Source organism: Megascapheus bottae, chromosome 4 (genome assembly GCF_031878675.1).
Source record: "Megascapheus bottae isolate mThoBot1 chromosome 4, mThoBot2.hap1, whole genome shotgun sequence".
NCBI classification, from domain to species: domain Eukaryota; kingdom Metazoa; phylum Chordata; class Mammalia; order Rodentia; family Geomyidae; genus Megascapheus; species Megascapheus bottae.
The window spans coordinates 48584062-48611616 of NC_143512.1; the positions used below are offsets into that span (position 1 = coordinate 48584062).

At 34.5% G+C, this 27555-nt stretch overlaps 1 protein-coding gene across 1 annotated transcript in view; it reads left to right on the forward strand.

Moving 5' to 3' along the window:
- Positions 1–27555, forward strand: part of Adamts6 (ADAM metallopeptidase with thrombospondin type 1 motif 6) — a 187597-nt gene that overhangs the window by 105999 nt on the left and 54043 nt on the right. The window contains exons 12-14 of the mRNA XM_090331864.1: positions 5303–5448; positions 7485–7548; positions 19438–19540. Of these exons, the coding sequence (XP_090187990.1) occupies positions 5303–5448; positions 7485–7548; positions 19438–19540 (313 nt within the window). The remainder of the gene's footprint in view (positions 1–5302; positions 5449–7484; positions 7549–19437; positions 19541–27555) is intronic.

The window sequence follows — 27555 nt, forward strand, 5'->3', positions numbered from 1 at the left end:
TAAGGCATTCAAGGGTTGAATAAGAACCATATGCTATGAGTGGATGTGCTTTGGGACAGTAGCATTAACCAAAGGAAGAAATTTGATGGGCCCAGACAGTGCACTGGTACTTTGTGTCCATGGGTCAGTGTTTTACAAATCAGTCAATAGAATTTTCAGCCAGAGAACTCTCCTTGGATCTAGCAGCAGCAATAGCCCTTTGGCCAGGAATCAGAGAGTTGCCATATCTGATGAAATAGTAAATAAAGACTTAGTAGTAGTAGTAGTGCAAGTAGTAGTATTAGTAGTAGTGTTGGCATTGTTACTGAACAGGAGATTAAGGATAATCAAAACCCAATCCTGTAGTCCCTGTTGATGACCACAAAGAAGATTCCAAATATTTGATAGATTGCCAAAAGATTGCTATAAGGGCCCAGGAAGATCCACTTTTAAGTGATAATCTAGCATTTAGGCTTACATGTAAGACACTGACTCCTAATGTCTTTGATTGGGAAACATGGAGCTGGATTAGACTACGATTATCATATGCCTTTCCAAAACATCGGATCTAAAAAGGACATTAGCAGCCGTAGAACTTATTCCACTAAAGGCAGGATACACTCTGTTTTGACTGGACCCTAAACTATAAATACAGGAAGTGGAAAAGAGTAGTTCTTCCAGCTGTTGTAGAAATTTAAAAAGTATGGAATGACAAGTTCTGATTTAAAATTCAAGTTGAAATAAAGTTTGAACATTCCCACACTTGCACAGCAGAGAGAGAGGACCTTCCTTGATACTGTGCTTCCATGAACTCAGCTCTGATGACTTGGGTAGACTCTTTTATACTGAATCACCAATGTCACTTCCCTTAAAAATAATCTTAGGATTTCCTTAGAGATCTCTCATTACAGATGTTGAAAAGACCTAGTTCTGATTGTTATCACATATACCAAAATCAAATCCTAAAAGCTGTTTTAAAATACTTCATAAACTCCTCTGGGAAATTTCTTTTGTGAATTTTTGACACATTATCAAAATTAGATTGCTTAAATAATAGTACGTATTGCTTAAAGAGAACTCATTGAGATAGATCATGATATTTAAAAATTCTTCAGAGAATAATATTGTTTCATTATGACTATTGTTTTTTATGGAAGTCTTTTGAAGATTCACTGGAATGTTATTTTTCAAGCAAGAAAAAGCAACATAAGATTTTATTCTGGACATGTGATAGTCTCATTTCTTTCACTTCATGAGCTTATTAAACACACTTGAATCAGGAAAATGAAGGCCAAATTGATCCAATTTAACTAGATAATTTAGATTGTTGTGCCATAACTTATTTAGAACAGTCCCAAGTTATTGAGTTGGCTAAAACCATTGAGAGTAAAGACTACAAACAGGTTCGTATTAAACTTTTCTAGAAATTGTATATTTAGAACTTCATGTAAAAACAAGAAAAGGGATACAAACAGATGTACTACACTTCAAAATTTTATCTTTATATACTTACAGCATTTATGTATTTCAAGTAATTTCATTTTGATTACAATGTGGTTATTACTTTCATTATTTACACATTGCAAATTACATTTTTATATATACTAATTAATGCAAATATGTGGGAAAGTAGCTCAAATCGTCCAGTTCACATGAAATCTTGCGTGGACTTCTTAAAGATTTTTATTCAGTAAAATCCCTTTTCCTCTGCATCAAGATATTTACTACCAATGGAAAGAAGAAGTAAAAATTCCAAGGAGATTCTTTCCTGTAAATGAATGAGGAAAACCAAACAAAACACAGAAGAACACTTCTGTCAGAGATAAAAATCAACCAAGATGTTAGTTTTTTAACTTATGTGAAAATATATCAACAATAGTTTTTTAAAATGCCGTCATACTCTAAACGATATTGGAATAAAAACCTAAAATTAATTCCCATTTTTTAGTTAGGGAAACAAGAAAATTAGGTGATTTGCTTTAGGTTCTGAGATATTGCTAGAATAAAAACTGAAATGAGTAATATGGTTTTCTATAAGGTGAAGCTGTTCACTTGTAATCTGGTTAGCTAAGTGACTAACAAATTATTGAACTAATGACTAATCACATGTCTGTTCTGAGAAAATTGATACTTATACTATGACTGAATTTCTTAGCCATTAATCTTTGTTAATTAAAATTTTAATGTAACTAACTCCATGGGATTAATTCATGTAAGCATGGATTTATGCATAAAAAGTTCTTACAAGCCATTTATGAAATACTAGGCTGTATAGATAATAATATCAAAATCTCAGCACCATTTTACAAAATAAATATTGTTTTATATTTATCTTTTGCCTTAAAAATAAGATATATATTTTTAATTTTTGAGGGGACACTGGGTATTCAACCCAGGGCCTGGTATACTTAATACTTACTTTACCACTGAGTACAGTCCCAACCAGTAAATAAGTTTTATAAAGAAAACAAGAGGATGTATGTGACTTAGTTCATTGCCCTCATTTTAATGAGTATCCTAGAATCATATATGGCGAGCTGATAAAATGCTTTACTAGAGAGTACATCTTTTAATATTCTTTTTTTTTTTTTTTTTTGCCAGACCTGGGCTTGAGCGCAGGGCCTGAGCACTGTCCTTGGACATTTCTCAAGGCTAGAGCTCTACCACTTGAGCCTCAGCACCACTTCCAACTTTTTTCTATGTATGTGGTACTCGAGGAATCGAACCTGGGTCTTCATGCATGCTAGGCAAGCACTCTACCACTAGGCCAAACTCCCGGCCCCTCTTTTAATATTCTTAAGGCCCTTATGATTCCTTCCTCTCAAGAATAATTTAAAATGTGAAAATCTCCCTGCATCTCAGCAGTAAACTTAAGGTGGCCTGGGTATAATCAAGGAAATCTGAAGTAACAAGCAAACATGAACTTTTTTTTTTGTTTTAATACTAAGGATTGGACTCGAGGAGCTTACACTCTGCCACTTGAGCCATACCCCTTGCCTTGAATTTGACTTTCTTGACTTCTACGGACTCTAGTGACTTTCTGATGACTAATTTATATAATTAACAAATTATTCATTTAACAATTTTTGTTGCATGTTTATTAGATTCTAAACACCTTTCTGTACATTAACAATTTCTAATAAACTCCTCGGTGATGAGAGAAATGTTCTCTTATGTGCTCTGTCCAGCATAGTTATCAGGAGCCATGCATTAGCTTTGGTAGCCTTGAAATGTGGCTTGTCATCCCAGAGAACTGAATTCTTTTCTTTTTATTGAATTAACAATTCCTAGGCCTTTACATTATCAGGAGAGAGGGAGTGGGGAGAGGGGAGACATAATTTGAAAAAGAAATAGGATACTTTAAAGTAGTGCTAAATGTTAAGAAAGAACTGAAACAGAGTGATACACTATTGGATCCTGGCAAAGAGGGGAGTAGATTCATAATAAGGTAGCCTAGGAGCCTGTCTGTTGAAATGATCCTTCATCCAAGACCAAATGAGAACCTAGCAATACAAAGAATTGGAAGCTAGCTGTGGTGTGCATCCTTATAATCTGAGTACTCGAGAAGCTGATTCAAAAGGTTCACAAGTTCAAGACAGACTGGGCTATGTGGGTAGACTCAAAAAAGATGAAAAATAAAAATAAGTTAAGCTGGGATAATGGTGGCATAGTGGTAAGGGGTTGCCTAGCATATATAAGAGCTTAGATTTCTTCCTCTCATCTTCATCATCAGAATGATCAGAAAGATCACAATGTAATAACAAGTATAAAATGAAAATAAAGAATTAAGAAGCGAGTATTACCAGAAGGATTGGCAAATGAAAACACATAGTGAGTGGTTAGGGAACAAGCTTTCTGTATTTTTTTTTATTGTAATCTATAGAGGGGTTATAGTTATATTCACCAGATAGTAGGAAATGGAGACCAAAACATGAGAAGGGGTATTAAGCTTTCTGTATTAAAAAAAAAGAAAAGAAAAGAAAAAAAAGTCAATGTCTGGAGCCATTAGTGTGAGTGAGATAGGCTGAAGGAAGCAAGTGCTAGATCAGCAAGAGCCCTCTAAAACCGAGTTAAAGCAAGGAGGAAAATCTTATCAAAAAAGTGACATGATGTGATAATGGTTTTAAAAACGTAACCAGCAGTGCTCTCTGTAAAATAAGCTCCTAAAGAAAAAGAGAGGCTGAGTGACCAGGCTAGAAGCTACTCCATTTGCCCTTTGGTTTAGGGTAATAGCAGTGAAGAATGAGAAAAGTGAAGGAATTTCAGATATAATATGGGGGCAAAAATCAACAAAGTTGGTGATAGAATTAGTATCACAAACTGATTATTTTCCAGTTCCATACACTGGAATCTCTTCATATTTTGATAGTAAGCAGAATTTCAGTTAATACTCAAACATACTGCCACTCAATACGAGTATCCATGCTTCCTATTGTTACACGTTTAAACAAGTGACTTTTATGTTATTGGGTTGATTTGTCAAAGTTTAATTCAGAAAGTGCACTAATAAAAATACACAAATGATTGGTTTTAAAGAAGACTTTTATTTTGCCATATTCTGCAAATAAGATTTATCATGCTGGAGTTATGAGCTGATTATGCGATGTCTGCATCTCAATAAATTATTCCTGGCTTTCTACTTAGGTACAGTATGTGTGGTTTATTGCAGAGAGTGAAAACTGGACAGAATTCCAGTACACATGTTCATGCAGGGGCCATATACAGGGCTAGGCAGTGTATATAAGAGGCTTTTTTGTACCCAATCCCCAGTGTCTTGGCATTACTTTTATTATGTCTGCCGCACTGATGTAGATGAGATGCCACAATGCATTCTTTTACTATTGTAGCCTCAACCTTTTTTTTTTTTAAAGAAAGAGCAGTTACCATCATAAAAATTCCATACTGGGGAACTTTCCATATTGTGTTATCATTCCATGAGTCTAATAATAGTGGAATATAAAGATTTTTTTAGAAATTACTAAGACATGTACATAAAAATGACTTTGAGGTCTGTAGCTAGCTCCATAATGAGAAACATTAAAAGTCTGGAGGAAGAAAAGCAGAGAAAAAGAGAAGGGAGATTTTTTTTTTCTTTTAACAGTCCTGGTACATGTTAAAGATTTATAAATCATGGCCTACCTAAAGATAATGTACAGGCCTCTTGTATCTTCATGGAGTCTAATCACAGTTAAAGAACTATCTGTTATCTCTTTTGAGAATACTAATGCCTAAAATTGGTCATTTGCCTGACTCTTCTATATTTCTGCCCTGACAGGTCTGTCCGCCTCAAATCTAATTCTGTGTTTTCTGTGCAATCTTGCAGTGGTGTTATCAGGGAGATTGTGTTCCTTTTGGCACTTGGCCCCAGAGCGTGGATGGAGACTGGGGCCCCTGGTCCCTGTGGGGCGAGTGCAGCAGGACCTGCGGGGGAGGCGTCTCCTCATCCCTAAGACACTGTGACAGTCCAGTGTAAGTAGCTAAAGTAAGCCAGAGCCAACAAAAAGACACAGTTGGAAATGATTCAAAGCTGTGGTTTCACATGTTATCTGTAAAAACGTTTCCTTAGTGAGCCAAATGCTTGTCTTCAGAACAAGCAATAGACACAGGAAAGTGGAGGAGCTCTGTTAGACAAGACTCTTTCTTCCTTTCCTGTTATGGTATAACTGAAAAAAAAAAAAAAGAAACACATTGTGTATCTGCCTTAGATAAGCCAGACTTCTAATCTAGTAATAATCAGATAGATTTCCTTCTCTGAAACCTACTGAATTATGGATGAATCCAGGTCTGGTTTTTGCTACATTACCATTATTCCCAGGAAACCTAAGGTCTTTTCACATGTCACATAAAATTATTACTGCTACATTAGTATTAAAAGGGCCAATGAGAGCACTTCAAGGGTTGAAATGCCTTGATTCGCATCGCAAATCACAATGAAAAGGATACTGCCCATGTGTTAAAGGAGTTTCCTTTCACATGCCCCCATTAATCATCTTTCCGAGCTGCCTCCACTTTTCTCCCCATGACTGTTCCATGCACATCAGACTGCTCTTCTCCCACTACTCCTCTCTTCAGCCAGCATCCCCTGATATGAGGCCAGCTCACCAGTATTCTTTGCCAGCTCTACTGCATCTCCCTCTCATTGGTGCCCAGTTACAGGTGGACTGTTTCTTCACTGGTGCTTTCCTGAACTGCTGAAGATGAAACTTCTTAGCTTTTGTATGTCAGGTGCCATTTTCTTTTTCTCCCAGAACAGACACTTCTTTTCCTGGCCTTCTTTTCCTGGCTAGTATTAGATACAGTATGATGTTTTGATAATACTTAGATGCCCTTATCTACCACCTCCCCTATGATAAAAGGTAATCTATTTTCTTGCTATTTTTTTGAGTTGGTCCTCCTATTTTTCTTTCTTTCTCCAAACATCTAATTATTTATCTCTTTAGCTTAAAATCAGTTGGCCTTCATATTAGATCTGTTTCCATTATCCTATTTTCTATTAATTATGACTCTAACATTAAACAGAACTTCTGGTTCTCCATTTACGAGCTAACCCTTGCTGCCACCATTCCCACTACCTTGACTTTCTCTGACTGACCAATTTCTCTTAAACTGGTTCAAGCTGAATAATTGTCTTTCCTTCACTGAAGTCAGTGTTCACTGACATTCAAAATAGATTCCAAATTCAGCTCTAATTATTCCATTGATACCAGTAAATTTAATCATACTAAAGCAAGTACAGAATATTTAACTGAATACAACTATAGGCTGCAATAAATTAGTAAGAGACTATGTTAACTAATATATGCCCAGAAATGTAAGGGAATGATCTAGACCTCTTAAAAGAAGTTAGATAATTTTATAAAAAAAAAAAAAGAAGTTAGATAATTTTACATACTCAGAAACTGTGTATGCCAGGAATAGCATATGGTGTTAAAATCCTTACAGCTTACTTTATGCAAATCAATAATTTTACATTTTTTGTTTTAATTTGGATATGCCATTAAGATTTATATAATACAAAGCCATCTGATTTCTAAAATTGAGTTTTAAACTTCATGTAATATTTGAAATAAGATGGAAATATATCTCTATACTGTTTACTTTGAGCTGGAGCAAATTCCAGAAAGTTATGAAATATTCTCTGTTCCCCATCTGTGAGAAAAACAAGCTTTACTTCTATTTGTGAAACATATATATCATCAGATTATTGATTTGTTAAATCTGTCTGAAATGGCCTTTCATTCTAAATAAGTTAACTGAATAATATAGTATGGTAATTAAAATATACTCAACTATATTTTCTTAAAGATAAATCATAAAAATTTAGCATTATAAATTACTCAGATAAAGCATCTTATTTTTAATTTTCCACTACCATAATTGCCGCATGATTATAATTTTAATAATTGCCAAGATATTTGTGTTTTCTTAAACTACATATGATTTCATCAGCAATATGTGTCTGTGGGATGGATGTATTCACATGTTAAACAAATTTTTTTTTTCAGACCTTCAGGAGGTGGAAAATACTGCCTTGGGGAAAGGAAACGGTATCGCTCCTGCAACACGGATGTAAGTAAAACCGAATTCTTTTTTTTTGTTTTGTTTTTTGGTGGGTCATGGGTCTTGAACTTGTCTTCAGCTCAAGGCTACCACCCTACCCTTGAACCAAGCCCCACTTTCCATTTTCCAGAGGTGAATTGGAGATAAGAGTCTCATGTTCTTTTGTGCCCTGGGTGGCTTTGAACCTTGATCCTCAGATCTCACCCTCCTGAGTAGCTAGAATTACAGGTGTGAGCCACTGGCACCCGGCTAATACCAAATTCTTCTATGAAAAGTTAGCTTACTTCCTCTAAAGCTGTGAAAATTTAAAATTATAATTGGTTCAACCAGATATCCACGTGTGTAAGGGTCATATGTATTTATTTCCTAAGTGGTTCATAATAAAGCTGGCTTCTACTGTACTATTTTCATAAACAAGAGTCAAAGGGAATGTCCAGCATTAATTTTCAACCAATCTGAGGAGAGAAACATCCCCTGAATTTTCCAGCCTCAGAACACTTAATACTTCTCCACCATTATATTTCCTAACCTCATCAGGATCTATTTTATTATGCCTCTCTTTGCCACTGCAAGTATGTCAGACAGAACTCTGCATCATTCTTCTCATCTCTTTCCATTCAATCCCATAAAACTTAATACAACTCCACAGGTCACCTCCCTTGTTTCCTGCATCTGCCAAATGCTAAAATTCTTGTTTCCATGTCCTCCAGAAATTCATGATCCATCACAGGCAAAATCTACAGTTTCTTCATAGTTTGCAAAATAGGGAGCTTCAGTTCTCTTCATTCTCGGTAACTGGGCCTAGAACTAGACTGAATGACTTCATGTCCCCTTACTCCTCTGTGTTTTAGTCTTTCTTCCTGTCTAAAACTACAGCCATTCATTTCATGATATCAGATTGTTAACCTCTCACACATCCTCTATAGTCCTACTTAATTCTTTGTGAACTCATAAACATATGGATGATTGCTCCAAGATGTTCTTTCCTAGATTTTTCTATATGCATATAAACAAGGTCCTATCTAAAAAAGAAATTGCCAGTGTATTCTTATTTCTTTACTCTCATTTGGAAGAAATTTCCCAAAAGACATACTGAATCCAGTTCCCCTTAATTGTTTTCTTAAATTGCATGTTTGGATTTTGTTTCTATCATTGTGTTGAAATTGTTTTTAAATTAAGACATGGTTGATTTCTAGTTGCTAAAGCAAATAATTATGTTGGACTCTTTTTTCTCCTTTCCCTCTCACATTTTTGATTGTCTTTTACTCTTCATTATTCCTTACTCTCTCTTCTCTCTCTCTCTCTCTCTCTCTCTCTCTCTCTCTCTCTCTCTCTCTCTCTCTCTCTCTCTCTCTCTCTGTCTGTCTCCTTTTAATGTTAGATTCATCAAGACATAGTCCTTGGATTTCTTTTTTTTTTGCATTTTTCAACATTCATTTCCTTGGTTATTCATCCATTTTCAGTTCTTTGGATATCAGCAAAAGGCACATTGCTATTTCACCATCAAATTTCTATCTCCAGATCAGACTCCTCCATAGATTCTAGGCACATATCTTCCTACTTGGTTAGACTTTTAATAACCATCTGATATGTAAAATGTACCAAATATTATCTACAAAACAATTCCATAAATCTATTCATCCATCTGTGTTCCTCATCCCAAATGTTGACTTCATTAAGCTGAAGCCAAAAATCTTAGTCTTTCTGTCTTGTAGCAGTGTCTAAACCCTTATGAACTCCTACTCGTTTTGTCTACAAAATAAGTCATTGATCTGATCACTTCACTACCTTTGTTACTATCTCTGCTCTGAGTGTCTACTATATTCCATAGGATTGTTTTTAAAGCCCTTTAAAAATATTGGGGTACTAGGAATCAACACAAGACCTTACACATGATAGAAAAATGTTCTGCTGAACTACAAACCTATTCCATTTAATATGAGGATATAAGGATTTCCTATAAGTGTACTTGCCCCTCCCAATTCGCTCTAGAGTAGGCAAAATGAGGCACATTATCTACTTTTCAGTTCTGACTTGCATTTTACTTAAATCTATAGACCTTCAAAGGCCTGCAAGGTCTATATAATCTAGCCTTCATTGCTTCATTGAACTCATGTGTAGTGTTTTTCTCTCACTGCTCTGGCCACATGGGCCTTCTTCACCAAACATGACTATTGTGCTCCACCTTAGGGTATTCTCTCTGCCTTTTTTTTTTTTTTTGCCAGTTCTGGGCCTTAAACTCAGGGCCTAGGCACTGTACTTGGGCTTTCTCAAGGCTAGAGCTTTACCACTTCAGCCACAGCACAATTTCTGGCTTTTTTCTATGTATGTGGTACCAAGGAATCGTACCAGGGTCTTTGTGCATGCTTGGTAAGCACTCTACCACTAGGCTAAACTCCTGACCCCTCTCTCTGCCTTTTATACTCATATCCCGTACTATCTAATGGCTAAGTATATCTTTTTATTTTTACTCAGTCATTACCCTATCAATTTGCCTATCCTGAATACTGTAGTTAAAATTGCAACTAGGATCTTAGGCTCTCTAATTAATGCCATAGAGTTGGATTACAATGATCTTTTTTAAGTTATAGGTATTATTTATTTAATCATTCAAGAAATAATTGAACACCTACTTATGTTAGACTGTTAAGGAAGTGATAAAGAAATACATGGTGCCAGTGGTTCCCACTTGCTATCCTAGCAACTCAGTCATCTGAGATCTAGAAGATTGTGATTGAAAGCCAGCCAGAACAGAAAAGCTGATGAGATGATTTCCAAAATAACCAGTCAAAAGCAGAGTTGGATGAACTGTTAAAGTGGTAGACTGCGGATGAACCAGTAATCTGAGTGAGTGTGAGGCTCTGAGTTTAAATCCCAGTGTCTTACTACAAAAAAAAGGGGGGGGGGCAGGATTAAGAAAAAAATCTGTCATTGTGCATGTGATAGAACAGTAGTTAGCTGAAGACAGGAAGGAAATTGTGACATATGGTAGAATCCTGAGGACATCTTGATAAGATAAGCCATTCATAGGAGGACCTAAGGGAAATAACAAGAATGAAAGCACAGCTATAGTGGGTATGGGGTGGGATGAGAGGAAAACGGGGTTATTGATGGTATTGGTGTAGAAATAGGAAATGATAGTTACATACCCAATCATATGATGTACACTTAAAGATGGATAAAATAAAAAATGTGTATTATGAATAACATAATGAAAATGGAGAAAATTGTCTGTGAGTACATTAATTTGAATAAATATACATATAATTCAAATTTTAAAAAAGAAAAAAATTTCTTCCATTAAAGATCTTATAGTTTCCTGAGAAATCACTTAAGTGCAGAAAATCACAATACAGATAGATAAGTGATATGCTAGAGTGAATGTGAAGTGCTAGAAAACAGAATTGGCACATGGAATAATTAGGGATTTAGAGATTTCTTTCCATAGAAAGCTAGAAACCCAAAAGATAAATGGGAACTGACCAGAAAAGGAGAAAGAGACAATAAAAACACTCTAGATGAAAATAATATTAAGTGCAATGTGTGTGTTTTTTGAAGTATAATCTTTAAGCATCAAGAAACCAGGGAAAAAGCTGTAGGTTCATTTCAATGAAAAGGGATTAAATGAAGACAAGAATATAACAGGATAGAGATCATAAGAAAAACACCATCAAGAACCTAACTTCAGAGAGCCATGAAAATGAAAGAACTAGCATAAAAGGACAAAATGAGTCAAGCAGATGGGAGGGGTTAGGAGGGAAAAGGGGACAAAAACATAGAAGGGGTATCAAGGTTCGAGAAGCAATAGTTATTGACAAATGTAACTGTAACCCCTCTATACATTATCCCAATAATAAAATACAATAAAAAAGAAGTCAAGATCACAGAAATTCTGTAGTGTAGTTATGGGAGTGTATGTCTAAACTTGGGTGGAGGTGAAGCAATTGAAAGAACTTCCAAGATAGTAAGATTGTAGGTATATTCCAGGTGAAATAAGACTAAAAACTATCAAACTCCTTGATGAGGACAAGCAAACTTCATGTGTTATATACAATAATAATTTGTATGACTGTCATGAATCTCAGAGGAAAGGATTTTTATAAGAACAGAAGGGAATATGTCAGACTCAGGGAGGAGAGAGAAACTCAAAGTTACCTCTAAATCCCAACTATTTTCATTAATAATTGTAGAAATGGGAACACACATGTAGGCCCTAGTAATATTATATTATATTATTATATAATAGGGATAGTGAGATAATGTAGAATAGGTAATGGCAATAAAATATCAGATATACTCATGAGCTGAATTAGAAGCTCACATTGTAGAATTTGCTATTAATAAGTTGACATTTCTATCTTCATCTTCTCTTTCAGATTTTAGAAATTATATAGGCATGTGATGTAACTGCAATAATGAAACTGAACTGTGGACATACATAATTGAAAATGCTTTCATTAGGGGCCGGGAGTTTGGCCTAGTGGTTAAAGTGCTTGCCTAGCATGCACGAAGACCCGGGTTCGATTCCCTGGTACCACATACATACAAAAAAGCCAGAAGTGGTGCTGAGGCTCAAGTGGTAGAGCTCTAGCCTTGAGAAAGTCCAAGGACAGTGCTCAGTCCCTGAGCTCAAGCCCAGGACTGGCAAAAAAAAATAAAAAATAAAAAAAAATAAAATGTTTTCATTAATCTTGATTACCAACTCAGAACTTGAGGCAATTTTACATTAGATTTTATTTTCCATGCTAAGTTAATAAAGTCTGTGCATAATTCATATGAGCTAGAGCATTCTTTTTTGCAATCTAATAGATACAATTTTATTTTTTCCACACACCTAATCTGTAATAATGCATTCTTCAATAATACAAATATGTGTACAGTCAAGACTAATAGCCACTAGCCAAATGAGTGTTTGAAATCTGGCTAGAGTAACTGAAAAATCTCTTTATAAGTTTAATTTATATTTGAATAGCCATATGAGGTCTGCGGTGATCATTGAACAATATGGAACTAGACAGGAGCTATGAAGCTGTCTAATTTACAAATATTTGGCTGTAAAATTCTCAAATTCAACTTGATTCATAAAAAAGTACAGTTGTTTCTCTTCATTTGTGGGTTCCATAATGGCAGATCCAACCAACCACTGAGAGGGTATTGAACATGGACAATCTTTTTCTTGTTATTTTTTCCTAAACCATATGTTACAACTATTTACTTTCTTTTGGTATGATGGGTAATTTGGAGATGATTTAAAGTATACAGGAGGATGTACATATGTTATATGCAAATACTCTGCCACTTTCTATGAAAAACTGGAGTAGCTCCAGATCATGGAATCCATAGCCAAGGAAATATAAAAAGATAAATGGAACATTTGGGCATCTAAAGTACACTTGCCCTGACAATATTCAGAGAAAGAGAAGATGTAAACAAGTCTAATGTCTCTTTCTTAGGTATGAGGGAAGTTACTCTCATATCGCCTCCTTTGCTCTCTCAAGATTATTTGACTTCATTGTTGCTAGATGTTACATGCCCACTCTTAAACTAGTCATTGGTGCAAGGAATGGGATTACTATCATTGATTTAGATGAATCCTGATTTGCCATAGCAGTGCCATAGTGCCATGGCACTCACTCTTACCACCCGTTCCCTGCCATCAGCTCTCACTCGTGCCACCCGTTCCCAGCTCTCTTGGATCTCTGCTTGTTCTTATATGTTAGTTCCTTGTCTCTATAGTTCCACAGCTTCACATTAACTGATTTCATCTTAACATCCATATAGATTGATTTCAAATTTTTTGAAAGACAAACATTCCACTATTTCTTTTTTCTGTGTATTGTTAAAAGCATGTGAGTAGTTTATTAGAATTGTTACTATTTTTGTTTGGATTCAATGTATGAGTTGTAGCCCCCAGCCCAGCCTTTCCCATTCTCTTGCGATTTTTGGTATGTAGTTTTGTTGTACGAGAGGTTTCAAGATTGTAGGTTTTGTGTTAGAACAAAAACTATAGTTGAAAAACTTTGATTTTGAGTTTCTAATATGTAGACTATATTGGAAGGCAATTAAGTTATGAAGAATGGATTGATAGGAGGAAAGACTGAGTAATATAAGAATTCAATATTTTTCAGTAAGCAGAGAATGAGTATTACTGTAGGCTCATAGCATCTATGTGTCTGTCTCAAGTTAATTTTGTCTTTCTCTAAATGTGCTTTTTCTCCACAATGCTCAGATGTCTGTCAGGTGTGAGTTATTCTAACCTAAAAGACTTAAAAAGAGAATATTTTTCTTTTTGTCATATCAGCCTCCTTTCTTAGGATCTATTTTATATAATTTAATAGTATACATATCATACTTGATGGTCCTATAAATAAGATCTGAGAGAAAAATGTTCCAGTTAATAAAAAAAAGATGTTTGATAGCTAACAACTCTAGAATAATTTGTGTGGACATGGGCCACCATGGCTAATGCTGTTCCCTGTTACTAGCAATACAACCAGCTTGCTGAAATGCTGTACCGAGGCTGATTTTTCACGCGAGTGTATTGGATAAGCAATTTGTTGTATACCTTGCCCTCTCTCATGCTAGAAAGTCTTCTGATGAGGCTAGACAGAGAACATGAACGTAATGGTTTCTAAACCAGAATGGTAGGTAAAGCCAATGGTCATTTTAAGTCAAATTAATCTGGAAGTGATTAAGAAATTCGAAACATTTATTCAAAACATATAGACTTGAGTGTAGTCTTAACCATTAAATCGGTATTTGGCATCATGAATTAATTAGGATGAGTTAATCCAGAAGGTTTGTTCTATTGGAATTTAGTTTTGGAAGGCAGAATTTTATGTAAATGATAGTATTAAGGTTTCACTCTTTACAGAAACAGAGGAAATAGTGACAAAGTGCTGATGAGGTCCTGATAGTTTTTATTATTGTATAAAGGTAAGAACTAACAGAATTATCTGACAGGGCCAGTACAAGAAGTAAAGACCCTTGCTCTGTGTTTAATCTGAAGAAACATTTATTCAGGAGTTGCTTAGAGATAGGCTTTTGATTATTATTTCCATGAAATATTCTTTTGGCTTGCATATAGACATTGATCACTATAACCATATATTGTTATTTTCCTGAAATGTTTTTGGTTCTGATGACTCATAACTATCCTTCAGTGTTTTAAAGTTATTATTTTCATTCATTTTTGAGTCTAGGGGTTTGAACTCAAGGTGGTACACCTTTCTAGGTTGGCGCTTTATCATTTGAACCATGCCTCCATCCCCATTTTTTGCTGGCTATTTTTGAGATAGGGTCTTGCTTCTATCATGGGTGTACACCTCTGCCATGACCACAGGTACCTGCCACCATTCCCAGCTTCCCTCCGTGGAGACAGAGTCTCATGGACTTTGCTGCCCAGGCTTGGGACTGCAATTTTCCTGGTCTCAGCCTCTCAGCCTCAGTGTAACTTGGGATGACAGGCATGCACTACTGTGCCCAGCTGTGGATTAGTGAGAGATCACGAGAGCTTCTTTTCTGCCTGGCTGGCCTAGGCAGATGATGATCTTCTTCACCTCAGCCTTCCAAGTAGCTAGAAACCTGATTTAGGATTAAGTTTTACAACACAGAATAGAACTTGTCAACATACATTTCTTTCTTTCTTTCATTCTTTTTTTTTTTTTTTTTTTGCCAATCCTGGGCTTGAGCTCAGGGCCTGGGCACTGTCTTTGAACTTTCTCAAGGCAAGAGCTCTATCACTTGAGCCTCAGCACCACTTCCAGCTTTTTTTCTATGTGTGTGGTACTGAGGGGTTGAACCTGGGTCTTTGTGCATGCTAGACAAGCACTCTACCATGAGGTCAAACTCCCAGCCCCTATTTCTTAAGATTTGTATAGGCCTATGAGGAACTAGATTATGAATTGATTTCATTTAAATACAGAGTATATATAGAATATAATTAAAACTGTGTAAAAGGTTGTATGAGACAGGGAGTTACATTTTTACAATGTGAATTGCCAGACTTTTGTTTTGGTTTGGTTTGGTTTGGGGGGGGAGGGTCATGGGGCTTGCCTGCGCTGTCCCTGAGCTCTTCAGCTCAAGGCTACCTCCCTACCCTCTAGGCAAGCCCTACTTCACATTTTCTAGAGGTTAATTGGATATAAGAGCCTCAGGTTCTTTTGTGCCTGGGCTAGCTTTGAATCTTGATCCTCAGATCTCAGCCTCCTGAGTAGCTGGGATAACAGGTGTGAGCCGTGGCCTGCTGAGACTTTTGTTTTCTTTAAAATTTAAAGCCTGGAAATTAGCTCTGGTAGAGTGTTTGCCTAGTGCACAATACATTGTTTGTTCTCCAGCACGCGCGCGCACACACACACACACACACACACACACATACTTCTAAAGAATAACTAATTTGGTAGACAAGGTGACAAGGCTAAATCAAAACTGAGATTAATATGATTCTCTTTATGCACTAGGCATCAAGTTTAACTTTGGAAATCAGGTAGTTAAATGGTATCTAATAATTAGGAGTCAGGAATTTTGTTTGCAACTTGTTAAAGATAGTATATAAGCAAAGCTTCTATTAGCCCACATAGTATCTTTGTGTGACTTAGACATTCATACAAGAGAACAGCAATACACCTTTACTTCATACCAGCTTGTCAATGCCATGAGTTGCTAAGTAGCAGAGGCTGGATTTCAAACACTCAACTATCAGAGTACAAACAGGTAAGAATGTGTTGCTTTCCTGAAGAGGAAGAAGAGCATTAGAATTTGAGAGTGTGGAAGGTGAGTCTAGTGTAATAAAGATGAAGTGAAAATGCATTTGATGAATCAGGAGGAGGACTATGAAAATGTATCTTTGTCATTGTTGTTGGTTATGGGGCTTGAACAGTATGACCATTCTGCAGGTAACTGTACACAAAGTGTAGTCATCTTGTGGGAATTAAAGTGAATCACCTTTAAGGTGATTTAAAGATATATTTTAAGGTGCTTGAAAGTCATGTTTCTGTATTTGCCAGTTTGGTTCTTCTGCAAAATGTTACCCAGAAAAAGTATTTATTATGCTAACATCCTAAACTAGGAGTTGGTAAAGTTACTGACTTGTCAGCTCTTTTTCTAAATATTGTTATTGGCATACAGATGTTGATATACATTGACATACTGATCCTTATGGGTTTTTTTTTTGTTGTTGTGATGGATTGTTCTGATAATGCTCCACGCTGATATAGAAAGTGTCCCTGCCCCCTGAAATTTGTACTGATCAACTTTTCTATACTCCTTTTACTTTTGCTTATAAAATGAGATTTGTTGTTTTGCCGACCTCTCAAGAGTGTTGAGAAGAATGGATAGACAACACATTCTGATCGGCATGCCATAGAGTAGGTACCAGCTAGTACTGTTATATTGTTATATACTGATCACAGGATAAGAGAGGATGAGTTCTGCAAGATATTATCTTCTAAGTGCTCCATTAAACAGTAATATCCTTCTATCAGATTCTTACTTTTCTTCTATTTAGGAGAATCCCTAGAAAATAATGAAAAATAGTATTTGCATTTTGTTTGCTTTTAGTAAGTGTCCCTCATGCTGCCTTCATTTGTTAGTGAAGAACTTCACTGTGCTTCTGGATTTGGTTTATGAACTGTCATTTACTCGTAGGCTTCATTTCAGTTCCTCTCTTTCACCTATATGGCCTTTCTCTAATCATTTTTTCTGGTTTTCAGAGTTTATTTTTATTTTTTTATTGTAATTAATAGAAGGTATATTCCTTAACAATCATTGCTACCCCTTCTCATGTTTTTGTCCCTATTTCCCTCCCTCACTCCCTCTCTAATCATTTTTTTATTATTAAAGAATTTATTAAGGTTGATTTTTACATCATATTTTAAATGACAAGTTTAACAAACAAGTGTTCAAGGATCTAATCATTTTTAACATATAATCTTCTCCTTCTGGTCTCTGTTACTTTACTTGGTTTCTTTCTTAATAGTGCCTCACTTTTTCCAGAATCATTTGTTTTAAATCTCTCAATTACTATAATAATTTGAAACATATTCAAGATTTTCTTTTTCAGTATTTCTCTTGACATATCCTTCTTTCACCTTTGCACAGCATGAATTAATGACTATAAGATGTTATCATCTACTCTTTATATTGTTTGAAATCATTCTGTTGTTTCCCCCCAGTAGTGTCTTTCTTCTCCAAATAGTTTAAAAGGTATTAGATGAACTGTAAAGGTTGGTGTGTTACCATACCAACACTTACTTGTTATATTTGCTTTAAAAGTAGTTTTACGGCATGAAAAAGCCACTGACAACTTTAGTTCTTATATGGGATTCTTGAAAAATAGTAGAGAAGAAAAGTATTAATTTAACCCATGGTATTCTAAAAGTTTCAAGTACTAGCACAAGCAATCTCAGTCATATCCTTCTGCATGGTATGTTCCAGAGCTAATGGTAAATTGTTTTTAGTAATATTTTTTATTAAAGGCATGTAGGAAAGGCAATTTGATCTGAATATTCATTAGATTTCTGTTGGGGAATGTCCTAATTTAATGTGCTAAATATATTTTAAGATTCAAGGTTCTTCCTTCACAAAGTGTAATCATACAATATTTTTTTAAGTTTTTTTTTGTCAGTCCTGGGCCAGGCATGCACTCTACCACTAGGCCAAGTTCCCAGCCCCATATATTTTTTAAAACAGAGCCTTTGAACTTGATATGACACAAATGTAGAGTTCCAAAGGAAGGTACTAGAAAGGTCCTCAAGTTAATCTCAGAGGATGCCTATAACAGGGTTGCTATTAATAATGACACATTCCTTAAGAATTTTACATAATGACATTCCACTTTATATTTAAGGGTAATGTTTGCTCCAGGTTTCAAAATCAGTAACTCTCTTTTTTAAGTATTCCAGTGACAGGACTTTCAAAGATACAGTAAGTCATGTTGTTTAAACACTATGAGATACTTTTGAATTCTTGAATACTTAGACATTGAGTTTAGGATAATCTTATGGTATTTGGAATTTAGGTCTAGCTAGGTTGGCAAGATTTTTCTCTTTGAAAAATTTGGTAGGTGGAATTGGAGGGTGTGGCTAGTTAGTAGAAAGCTAGGCAATAGGCAAAATTAACAGATCTGAGTTTGAGTCCATGTGTCAGACCCAAAAGCAAAAACAGAACAAACAGAAAAGAAAAATGTTCTTAGAGAAGACTCTGTTTAAGTTTCTATGAGTTCATGAGCATTGCTTCACCCTCTCAATGTCTTTCTCTACTATCCAAAAAGCATGTACCTGTTTTATATGAATTTGGTGTTTTCTTTTCTGTAAAATAAGCGCAATTTAAATCTTAGTATGTCAAAAATCTCTTGAATTTGAAGGTATTTAGATTTGAGGCCAGGCATTTTACCTGGTTCATTCCACATTTAAAAGGCAGTTTTTGTCAGTAAGTAGTAGAAGTCTAAACCACAATTCATAGTACTGAATGTCCTTTTAATCCTGACTCTGAAAATAAAGACCTATGACTACTTATGGCACCTGGTCCTCAAAATCTTGTTAGCAAAAAGAAATTTGTGTTTTAGTGTCTTCTTTTACTTCTTTATGTGCTCATGAGAAACTCTTGATGGGTTGATTGCAAAGTAGACTATGAAATGCCTTCAAATGCAAAATGATATGGCAGAATAAAAACCCCACTTAACTTAAATCATCTGGTTATTTCCTCAATAGCTATCATGACCATTCAGACAGTTCTATCTGAATATTTACTGTAAAACGATCAAGCACATTCCAGAATTACACCAGGGTAGAGCAGTAAGTTAATCTAATGAAGTTCTGGTGATTTTAATTTTAGGGACAATGTTCCTTGGTGTTGGCATTTTACAACAATGGTACCATTTATGATTTTATTTTATTTTAGCCATGCCCTTTGGGTTCCCGAGATTTTCGAGAAAAACAGTGTGCAGACTTTGACACTATGCCTTTCCGAGGAAAGTATTATAACTGGAAACCCTATACTGGAGGTAATGTATAACCTTTGCAGAGCATTCTTGCTTGAGAGCTTTGCAAATATGAAAATAAACACACACACATACACACATGCATGTACATAATAGGTAAAATTCAGTGTTAAAGCAGGGAAGTTCTAGTGTTGTTTTAAAAAGTTCACATTTTTAGTTTCCCTGTGATAAGTTTTATAGATTAATATAATCAGAAATCACATTTTGAAATTTAATTTCTACTTAAGATACAAAATTCCTAAAAAGGATATATGTACGTGACAATTGTATAAGCTTTGTGACTTCTGTTTGAGCTCTATGGGTATAAGTATAAATCAGGTTATAATCACTGAATATTTCTAATAATCATTCTTGCAACAAAGCATAAATTATAAATCAACTCACAAATACAGGAAAATTAGTTTTTTCTTAAATAATATCAAAGATCTTTCCACTGATTAGTTATTGTATTTTTCAAGTAGAAACCCTTTCTGCTCTTTAATGTAGACATGTACCAAACACTAGTTCTTCAGCAAGCAGATGGTGCTTCTTCACTGCTGTATGGGGTCCGAGGTGACCAATACTGAGGAAAACAATTGCTCAGAGGGCAGAGTCTCATACTGTTACTGCAGATCCCATATTTGGTTTTCCCATAGCACCATTCAATTCTTCGTTTCTTACTTATTTCTTGCTTTACTTATTTATTTTATCATGCTTGGTAAAACTGCATGTAATAAATCTAGAAAGAAGGTGAATTACTGTACTTTCAAAAATATTTGCTCTTTGTCTTTATAGAATTTAGAGGGTTATTCAGCATAAAGAAGTATTTAAAGAATTTTACAGTGACATCTCTATACTCATCACTAATATTTTTACCACTAGCCCTTTACTATATACGTTGTTCAGATCTTCTTACTTTATCCATTTATTATTCTATATTCAATATATTTTATTGTAAATTGCAGTTTCTTCTAAATACTTCTTCAGGCAAGCCAGTAACCATAGTTCAGTTTTTTTTTCTTTTGAGATAAGAATATGTCCAATGAAATGCACCAAACATACTGTGCTCTCCCTGAATTTTGACAAATGCAGGTACCCATGAAGCCCTATTGCTATATGCAACATTACCATTGTTTCCAAAACTATCACAGAAGAGGAAGTCTTTACCAGTTCAACTTCTACAAACTATTAGAACAGATTAAAGACTTTAAATAACAGAAATTTATTCCTCACAGTTCTGGAAGCTAGAAGTTCAAGTTTAGGGTACAGCATGGTTGAATTCTGGTGAGGGTCTTTTTCTGGATTGCAAACTGCCATCTTCCTGGCCTGTCATCACATGGGAAAAAAAGAAGAGTGCTTTGCTCACTAATCTGATTCTTGAGTAATGACCTAATCACCTTCCAAACGCACCATCTTCCACTGAGGATGAGGATTTCAACATGTGAGCTTAGAGGAGACAGAGACATTACATCTAAACTGTCATATAGCCCTGTATAGGACTAATGGCAAGTCTTCCTCAAGGGAACTACTATTTTGACTTCTGTTTTTTATCAGCATAGCTCAATTTTGTCTGTCCCAGAGCTTCATATAACTTACATTATGCTATATACACTCTTCTGTGTAAGGCTTCTTTAAATCTGTTGCTTTTGAAATCTATTCATATTGTTGAATTTAGAAGAAATAGTTAATCTCTTTCTTGCAGAATAGTCTTTTGAAGAAACCCCAGTTTTTGTTCTACTGTTGATGATCACCTGGGTTCCTAGTTGAGTTATCACGCCTGGTTAAGTTACTATAAACATTTGTGAATAGCTCTTATTGTGAGCATATATTTCCATTTCTCTTGAGTAAAGACACAGAGGTGAAAATAACTACTGGTCAAAATAGGACAAGTGTACATTGAGTTTTGAAAGAATTGTTAGATGTTTTGTGAAGTGATTCTATTCTACTATGTTGCATTTGTAGCAAAAATATTTGAGAGTCCTATTTATTTCACTTACCAGTATGTATTTTTCTCGTATCTCAATGGAGATTTAATTTGCCTGTTGTGATGATTGATTATACTGATTTGCTGTAGTTAGAACCCATTTATATTTTTTTATACTCTGCTCAAATCTGTTGACCTTTTAAGTCACATTTAATTAAATTTTGGTTTTGACCTAATCATTATTATTTGCATGATACAAGATGGTAATTTGATGCATATAGCTTATAATAATCAAATCAGGATAATTAGCATCTCTATCTACCAGATATTACAATTTCTCTGTGTTAAAGACATTGAAATTCATACACAGATGTGTATAAATATATATGGATTTTATGAATGTGACTATATATGTATATGTATATAATTTAAAAATCCACTTATCCATTAGCGGGTTGGTATCTTGGCTTTTGATTTATTCTATATCTTGCCTGTTTTGAATAGTACCACTGAAATCATGAGTGTGTTTTTATATCTCTTTGATATAATGCTTTCATTTCCCTTGGATATGTACTTAGAATTGAGTGTTTATATTTATTGTGTGAGGTACCTCATTTTCTCTAATGGTTGCATTTATTCTCTTACCAACCATTCATAAGAGTTCCCTTTTCTCAATATCATCACCAACATTTCTTACTTTTTGTTCTTTGAATAGAACATTCTAAATGGAATATAAGATCTTACCCATCTTTTATTAAATATATTCCTGATTAACTTATGCTTTACTTTTGAAATTTTTGTTTCAATTACTTGATTTAGTATATAAAAATAAAATTTATTTTGGTGTATTAACTTTGTATTCTGTGACATTTCTAAGCTCTTATATTGTAATAGTTATCTTGAAGATTACATTTTCAGGATAAGAAGTCATATTCTCTTTCATAATTCTATATTTCTGCTTTATATTTAATTACCTTAATGAACTAGATTGATTGTCTGACACAATTTGTTCATATGATTTTATATTGTCTTTTTTATTTTGTGAATACACTGACTGGCTTTGTAGACTTTTCCATGTCAAACAACCTTATAATCTCATTATAAACTCTATGTAATATTTATTACACATACACACACACATACACATACACACATACACACACATTTGGGCTCTTAATTTTTATTAGGTGTATTTGTGTATATATTATATATAAGTAATACTGAATTGTACATTGTTATACTTGTGGTATCTTTAACAAATGTTTTAGTAGCTTGATTCCAGAAATAGAATATTTATTTTGAAAATGTTTGCAAAATTGTTTTCTTTTTTTTGTTTTGTATTGAAGAAATTTGTTATATCCATGTTGTCCAGTTTATTGATATCAATTGATCATAACATTTATTTTGTTTAGTACCTTGTTTTGTTCAATATCTGTAGGACATATAGTGATACATATTTTAATTTCTGATAGTGGTCATTTATGTCTTCTCTGCTTTTGTTTATGAGTTTTGCTTGGAATTTATCAATCTCTTAATCTCTTTTTTTTTTTTTTTGCCAGTCCTGGGCTTAAGCTCAGAGCCTGAGCACTGTCCTTGGATTTTTCTCAAGGCTAGAACTCTACCACTTGAGCCTCACTTCTGGCTTTTTCTAAGTATGTGGTACCAAGGAATTGAACCCAGGTCTTTGTGCATGCTAGGCAAGCACTCTACCACTAGGCCAAACTCCCAGCCCAATCTCTTAATCTCTTAACCCAAATTTTTATTTTAGCATTATTCTCTTTCTCTAATACTTAATTTTTGCTTGTATAACATTATGTTACATATTATCAGTGTACTTTCTCATTGCATTACCCAATTTGCTATGTTGTAATTTTATTTCTTTACAGTCAAAATAATTTTATTTATGCTTACATTTTCTTCCCTGTACCATGACTTTCTTAAAATTACTTTGTTATAATTTTAAGTATTTAATATTTTCTAGATATCTGTTTGATTATGATCAGAGAACTTAATATATTCTTAATGAATGTCTAATGTACATGTGAAAATGATACATTTCTAAAGTTATTGAGTAGTGTTCTACACTTATTGAAGAGGTCAAGCTGAATGAGAGTGTTATTCTTATTCTACCAACTATTAAGAGAAGTGTGTTAAAATCTACAGTTAGTACATGATTTCATATTCTCTATTTGGCTTTGCTTTTTTTCAAGTTTTATTTTCTTATATTTTATTATCTTTAAATAGTATGCAAAGGAAGTTTATAAGCACAGTGCATCTTTTTTTCTGTCTTTTTTATTGTTGGGATAATATATAGAGGGGTTACAGTTACATTCATCAGGTAATAGCTGCATTACTTCTCACACATTGATACTCCTCTCATGTTTTTGTCCCCATTTCTGTCCCCCACCCCTCCCAAACATCTTGTTTCCCCCCCTAGAACAACACATCTTAATCAACATCACCCTTTTTACAATTCTTTGTCCTAACCAGCCCATTTTCTCAATTTTCCTACTTTCATAGGGAATGCATTGAATATTATGGCTGCATTCTATTTCTCCCTCTCTTCTCTACACCCAACTTCTCTGTTTTTGTTTAATGCACAAGTGTAGAATGTTGCACTTAACTATACAGTATATTAGAAAGCTGATTTTATTACTCTCAAAACTGAAGTTTATAATTTTGATAAAAACTTTCCCAGTTTCTCCCAAGTCAGCCAACCTTTGCTCTCTATTTTCTGTTTTTATGAGTTTGACATTTTTAGGTTCTACATATAAATGAGATCCTGCAATGTTTCTTTTCCTGAGCCTGACTTATTTTATTTAGCATGCTGTCATCCAGGTTCAAGGATTTATTTCAAGTGATATCAATGCTTTTTACTGAAGACTGAAATATATAACATAATTCATAGTAGTAATAAGACATATGCATGCATGTGTGTGTATGTACATGTGTGTGTATCTCACAATTCCTATGTCTATTCATCTATCAACAACTTAAATTGATTCTGTATATTGGCTGCTAGGAAATAAGATATGAGAATGAAATGATCTCATTGAAATTGTGATTTTATATTCCTTGGATATATCTCCACAAGAGGGATTGCTGGACCTTATGGTAGTTTTGGTTTTAAATTTTTGAGGAAACTCGTTTCTATTTTCTACTTGGCAGTAACAGACCATATTCCTGCCAAAAATATGTAAGGATTCCCTTTTCTTAAAATTCCTTCTGCCACTTTTTATCTTGTGACTTTCAGCTAAAAGGTTGGTCATAATAGGTCTGAGATAATATCTGTCTGTGGTTTTGATTTTCTTTTCCCTGATGATGACGGAAAGATTGAATATCTTTTCTTGTACCTGTTGATTCAGTCCTATTGCTTATTTTTTCAGTGGGTTTTGTTCTTATTGAGTTCTACTTGTTCCTTTAATAGTTTGCCTCATCATATATATGGTGAGAAAATATTTTTGCCAATTCCATGGGTTCCCTTTTCATATTTTTGTTTCCTTTGCTGTGAAAAACACTACTTTCATACAGTCTCACTTGTTTATCTTGGCTTTTGTCATTTATACTGTAGGTGTCATATCAAAGTTACTGCAATCATACTGCCATGAGGCTTTATTCCTATATTTTCTTCTGATAGTTTTATAGCCTTTATGTTTTACTTTTTAATCCAGCTAGGTTAGTTTTTGTGTGTAGTATATGATAAGATTCCAATTTCATTTATTACATGTGAATACTAAGTTTTTAATAAGTTACTTATTAATGGGCTTATTCTTGTTTTACTGCACACAGTTGTTGAAGATTATTACTTTAAATGCATACATTTATTTCTGGGCTTCTATGTTGTTCTATTGTTCTATGTTATCTTTTTAAATAAAATTATGATGCTATTTTGGTTACTATAATCTTGAAATAATAATGTGAAACTAGTAAGTGTGATGCTTCCTGCATTTCATTGTTGTTCTAGACTCATGGATGTTTAGGATCTTTTTTGGTGACATTTGGTTTTAGGAAAATATTTATATTTGTATGAAAAATGCCATTATAATTTAGTAATGATGTTATATAGAGTACGGACATATTAACAATATTGATTCTTTTGATAAATACATATGCTATTTCATTCTGCTTATTTATGTTTCACTTAATTTCTTCTGTTTAAGTTTAATTTTGTTGTTAAGGTGAGGTACAGAGGGGGTTACAGTTGCATATGTAAGGTAAAGAATACATTTCTTGTTACCCTCTCTCTCATTTTTCTCCCACTTTTTCTCCTCCCTACTTCCTCTTCCACCCTCCCCAGTTGTAAAGTTCATTTCCAACACATTGTCTTGTGAGTATTGGTGTTGTATTGGTTCACTTTTTGTCCTTTGTCTCACCATTTTGTTTCTCGCCTTCCCTATCCCAAATCAGATAACATATATACAAGACATAGGGTACCAAAATCAAATGCAGTGACAACAGAGGATAAACTGAAGGAGGGAAATTAAAGCAAAAAGAAAGAACTCCACACAGTGTATTAAAAACAACAACAACAAAGACAAACCTCTTGTTTCTATATCTTGGAGTTCATTTCAATTAGCAACATCTTATATGGTCATATGCACATAGCTATTGAGCTATTGTGATCCTTTGCTAGGACTATCATAGACATATACTAGTTATTACAAATGAGGAAAACCATGGAGTCTATGTTTCTTTGGGTCTGGCTTACTTCACTTCAACACAAGGCCTCATATTGCATCTTTATGCTACTATATCTCTAACTTAATTACTTTTAGCTCTTTATCTGGTATTTTAAATGGTTCATTAGAATGTTTTTTGGTATTTTCTTTGTGCTATTTTCTTGATTTTTCTAGTTCCCTAAAGTCTTGTGTTACTGTCTTCACATTTGGGGAAACAGTTCCCTCTAATAATTGTTACTGACTGACTTCTTATCCAAGAGCCCACTGAGGCATGCTGAATTCTATCAGATATCATTCATTGTACCTACTCCATACATATTGCTTGCTTGTGGAGAAATTCTCCCACATAACTTTAGGGGATAGGTGGAGTTGGGGTAGGTGGGGAGGAATGATAGAAGAAGTGACATTTGTCAAGATGCTTTGTACTCCATTTGTAAGGAAGAAATGCTGAAAACCAATGATTTTTTATGTTTAACTTTGATTTATTAACGTCTTAAGAATTTCTCATGTTTTAACACTGTTTAGTGACTTTTTTTTACACACAAGAATCTATCTCCACATGATAAACTCAAGTTGTTAGAGTGTGATACTATTAAGGGCAGAACAAATTTAGTTTTGTTTTAAAACTACATATACCTAAAAAAAAAAAAACTACATATACCTGTTTGGTATAGCAGAATTTATTTATGAGTGCCACAAGCATATATAAAAGAAGTTGTTGTTTTTATTATTTCAATCCTCTTTAAACTTATTTCCTTAAGTTTTACAAATAATTTTTCTTTCCTAATTTTTTAGCATTTGATTACATCCAGTGTGATTCCTTTAGAACTAAAATATATTGAAAATATACAGTGGAAGTACCTGGAAATTTCAAAACCTTAAAAACTACTCAGAATGGCCTTCTTTAATCACATAAATGAAGAAAATAAGAATTAATTTACTTCCATTTATTTTATAGTATCTGTCCTTGAACTCAAAGCCTCATACTTTCCTTTAGCTTTCATGATCAAGGCTGGTTCTCTACTTGAGCCACAGCTCCATTTCTGGCTTTTTGCTGGTTTACTGGAGAGAAAAGTCTTTTGGATGAAGTGGTGCTATGGCTCAAGTGTTAGAGTGACAGTGTTGAGCTGAAGAGCTCAGTGACAGCATGTAGGCCCAGACTTCAAGCCCCACCACCAATTTTATTTTACCTGTCCTGGGGCTTGAACTCATGGCCTGAACACTGTCCTTGGGTTCTCTTCAAGGCCAGCACTCTACCACTTGAGCTACAGCACCTCTTCCGGCTTTTTCTTTTTTTCTTTTTTTTTTTTTCTTTTGCCAGTCCTGGGCTTGAGCTCAGGGCCTGAGCACTGTCCTTGGACTTTCTCAACGCTAGAGCTCTACCACTTGAGCCTCAGCACCACTTCTGGCTTTTTTTTCTATATGTGGTACCGAGG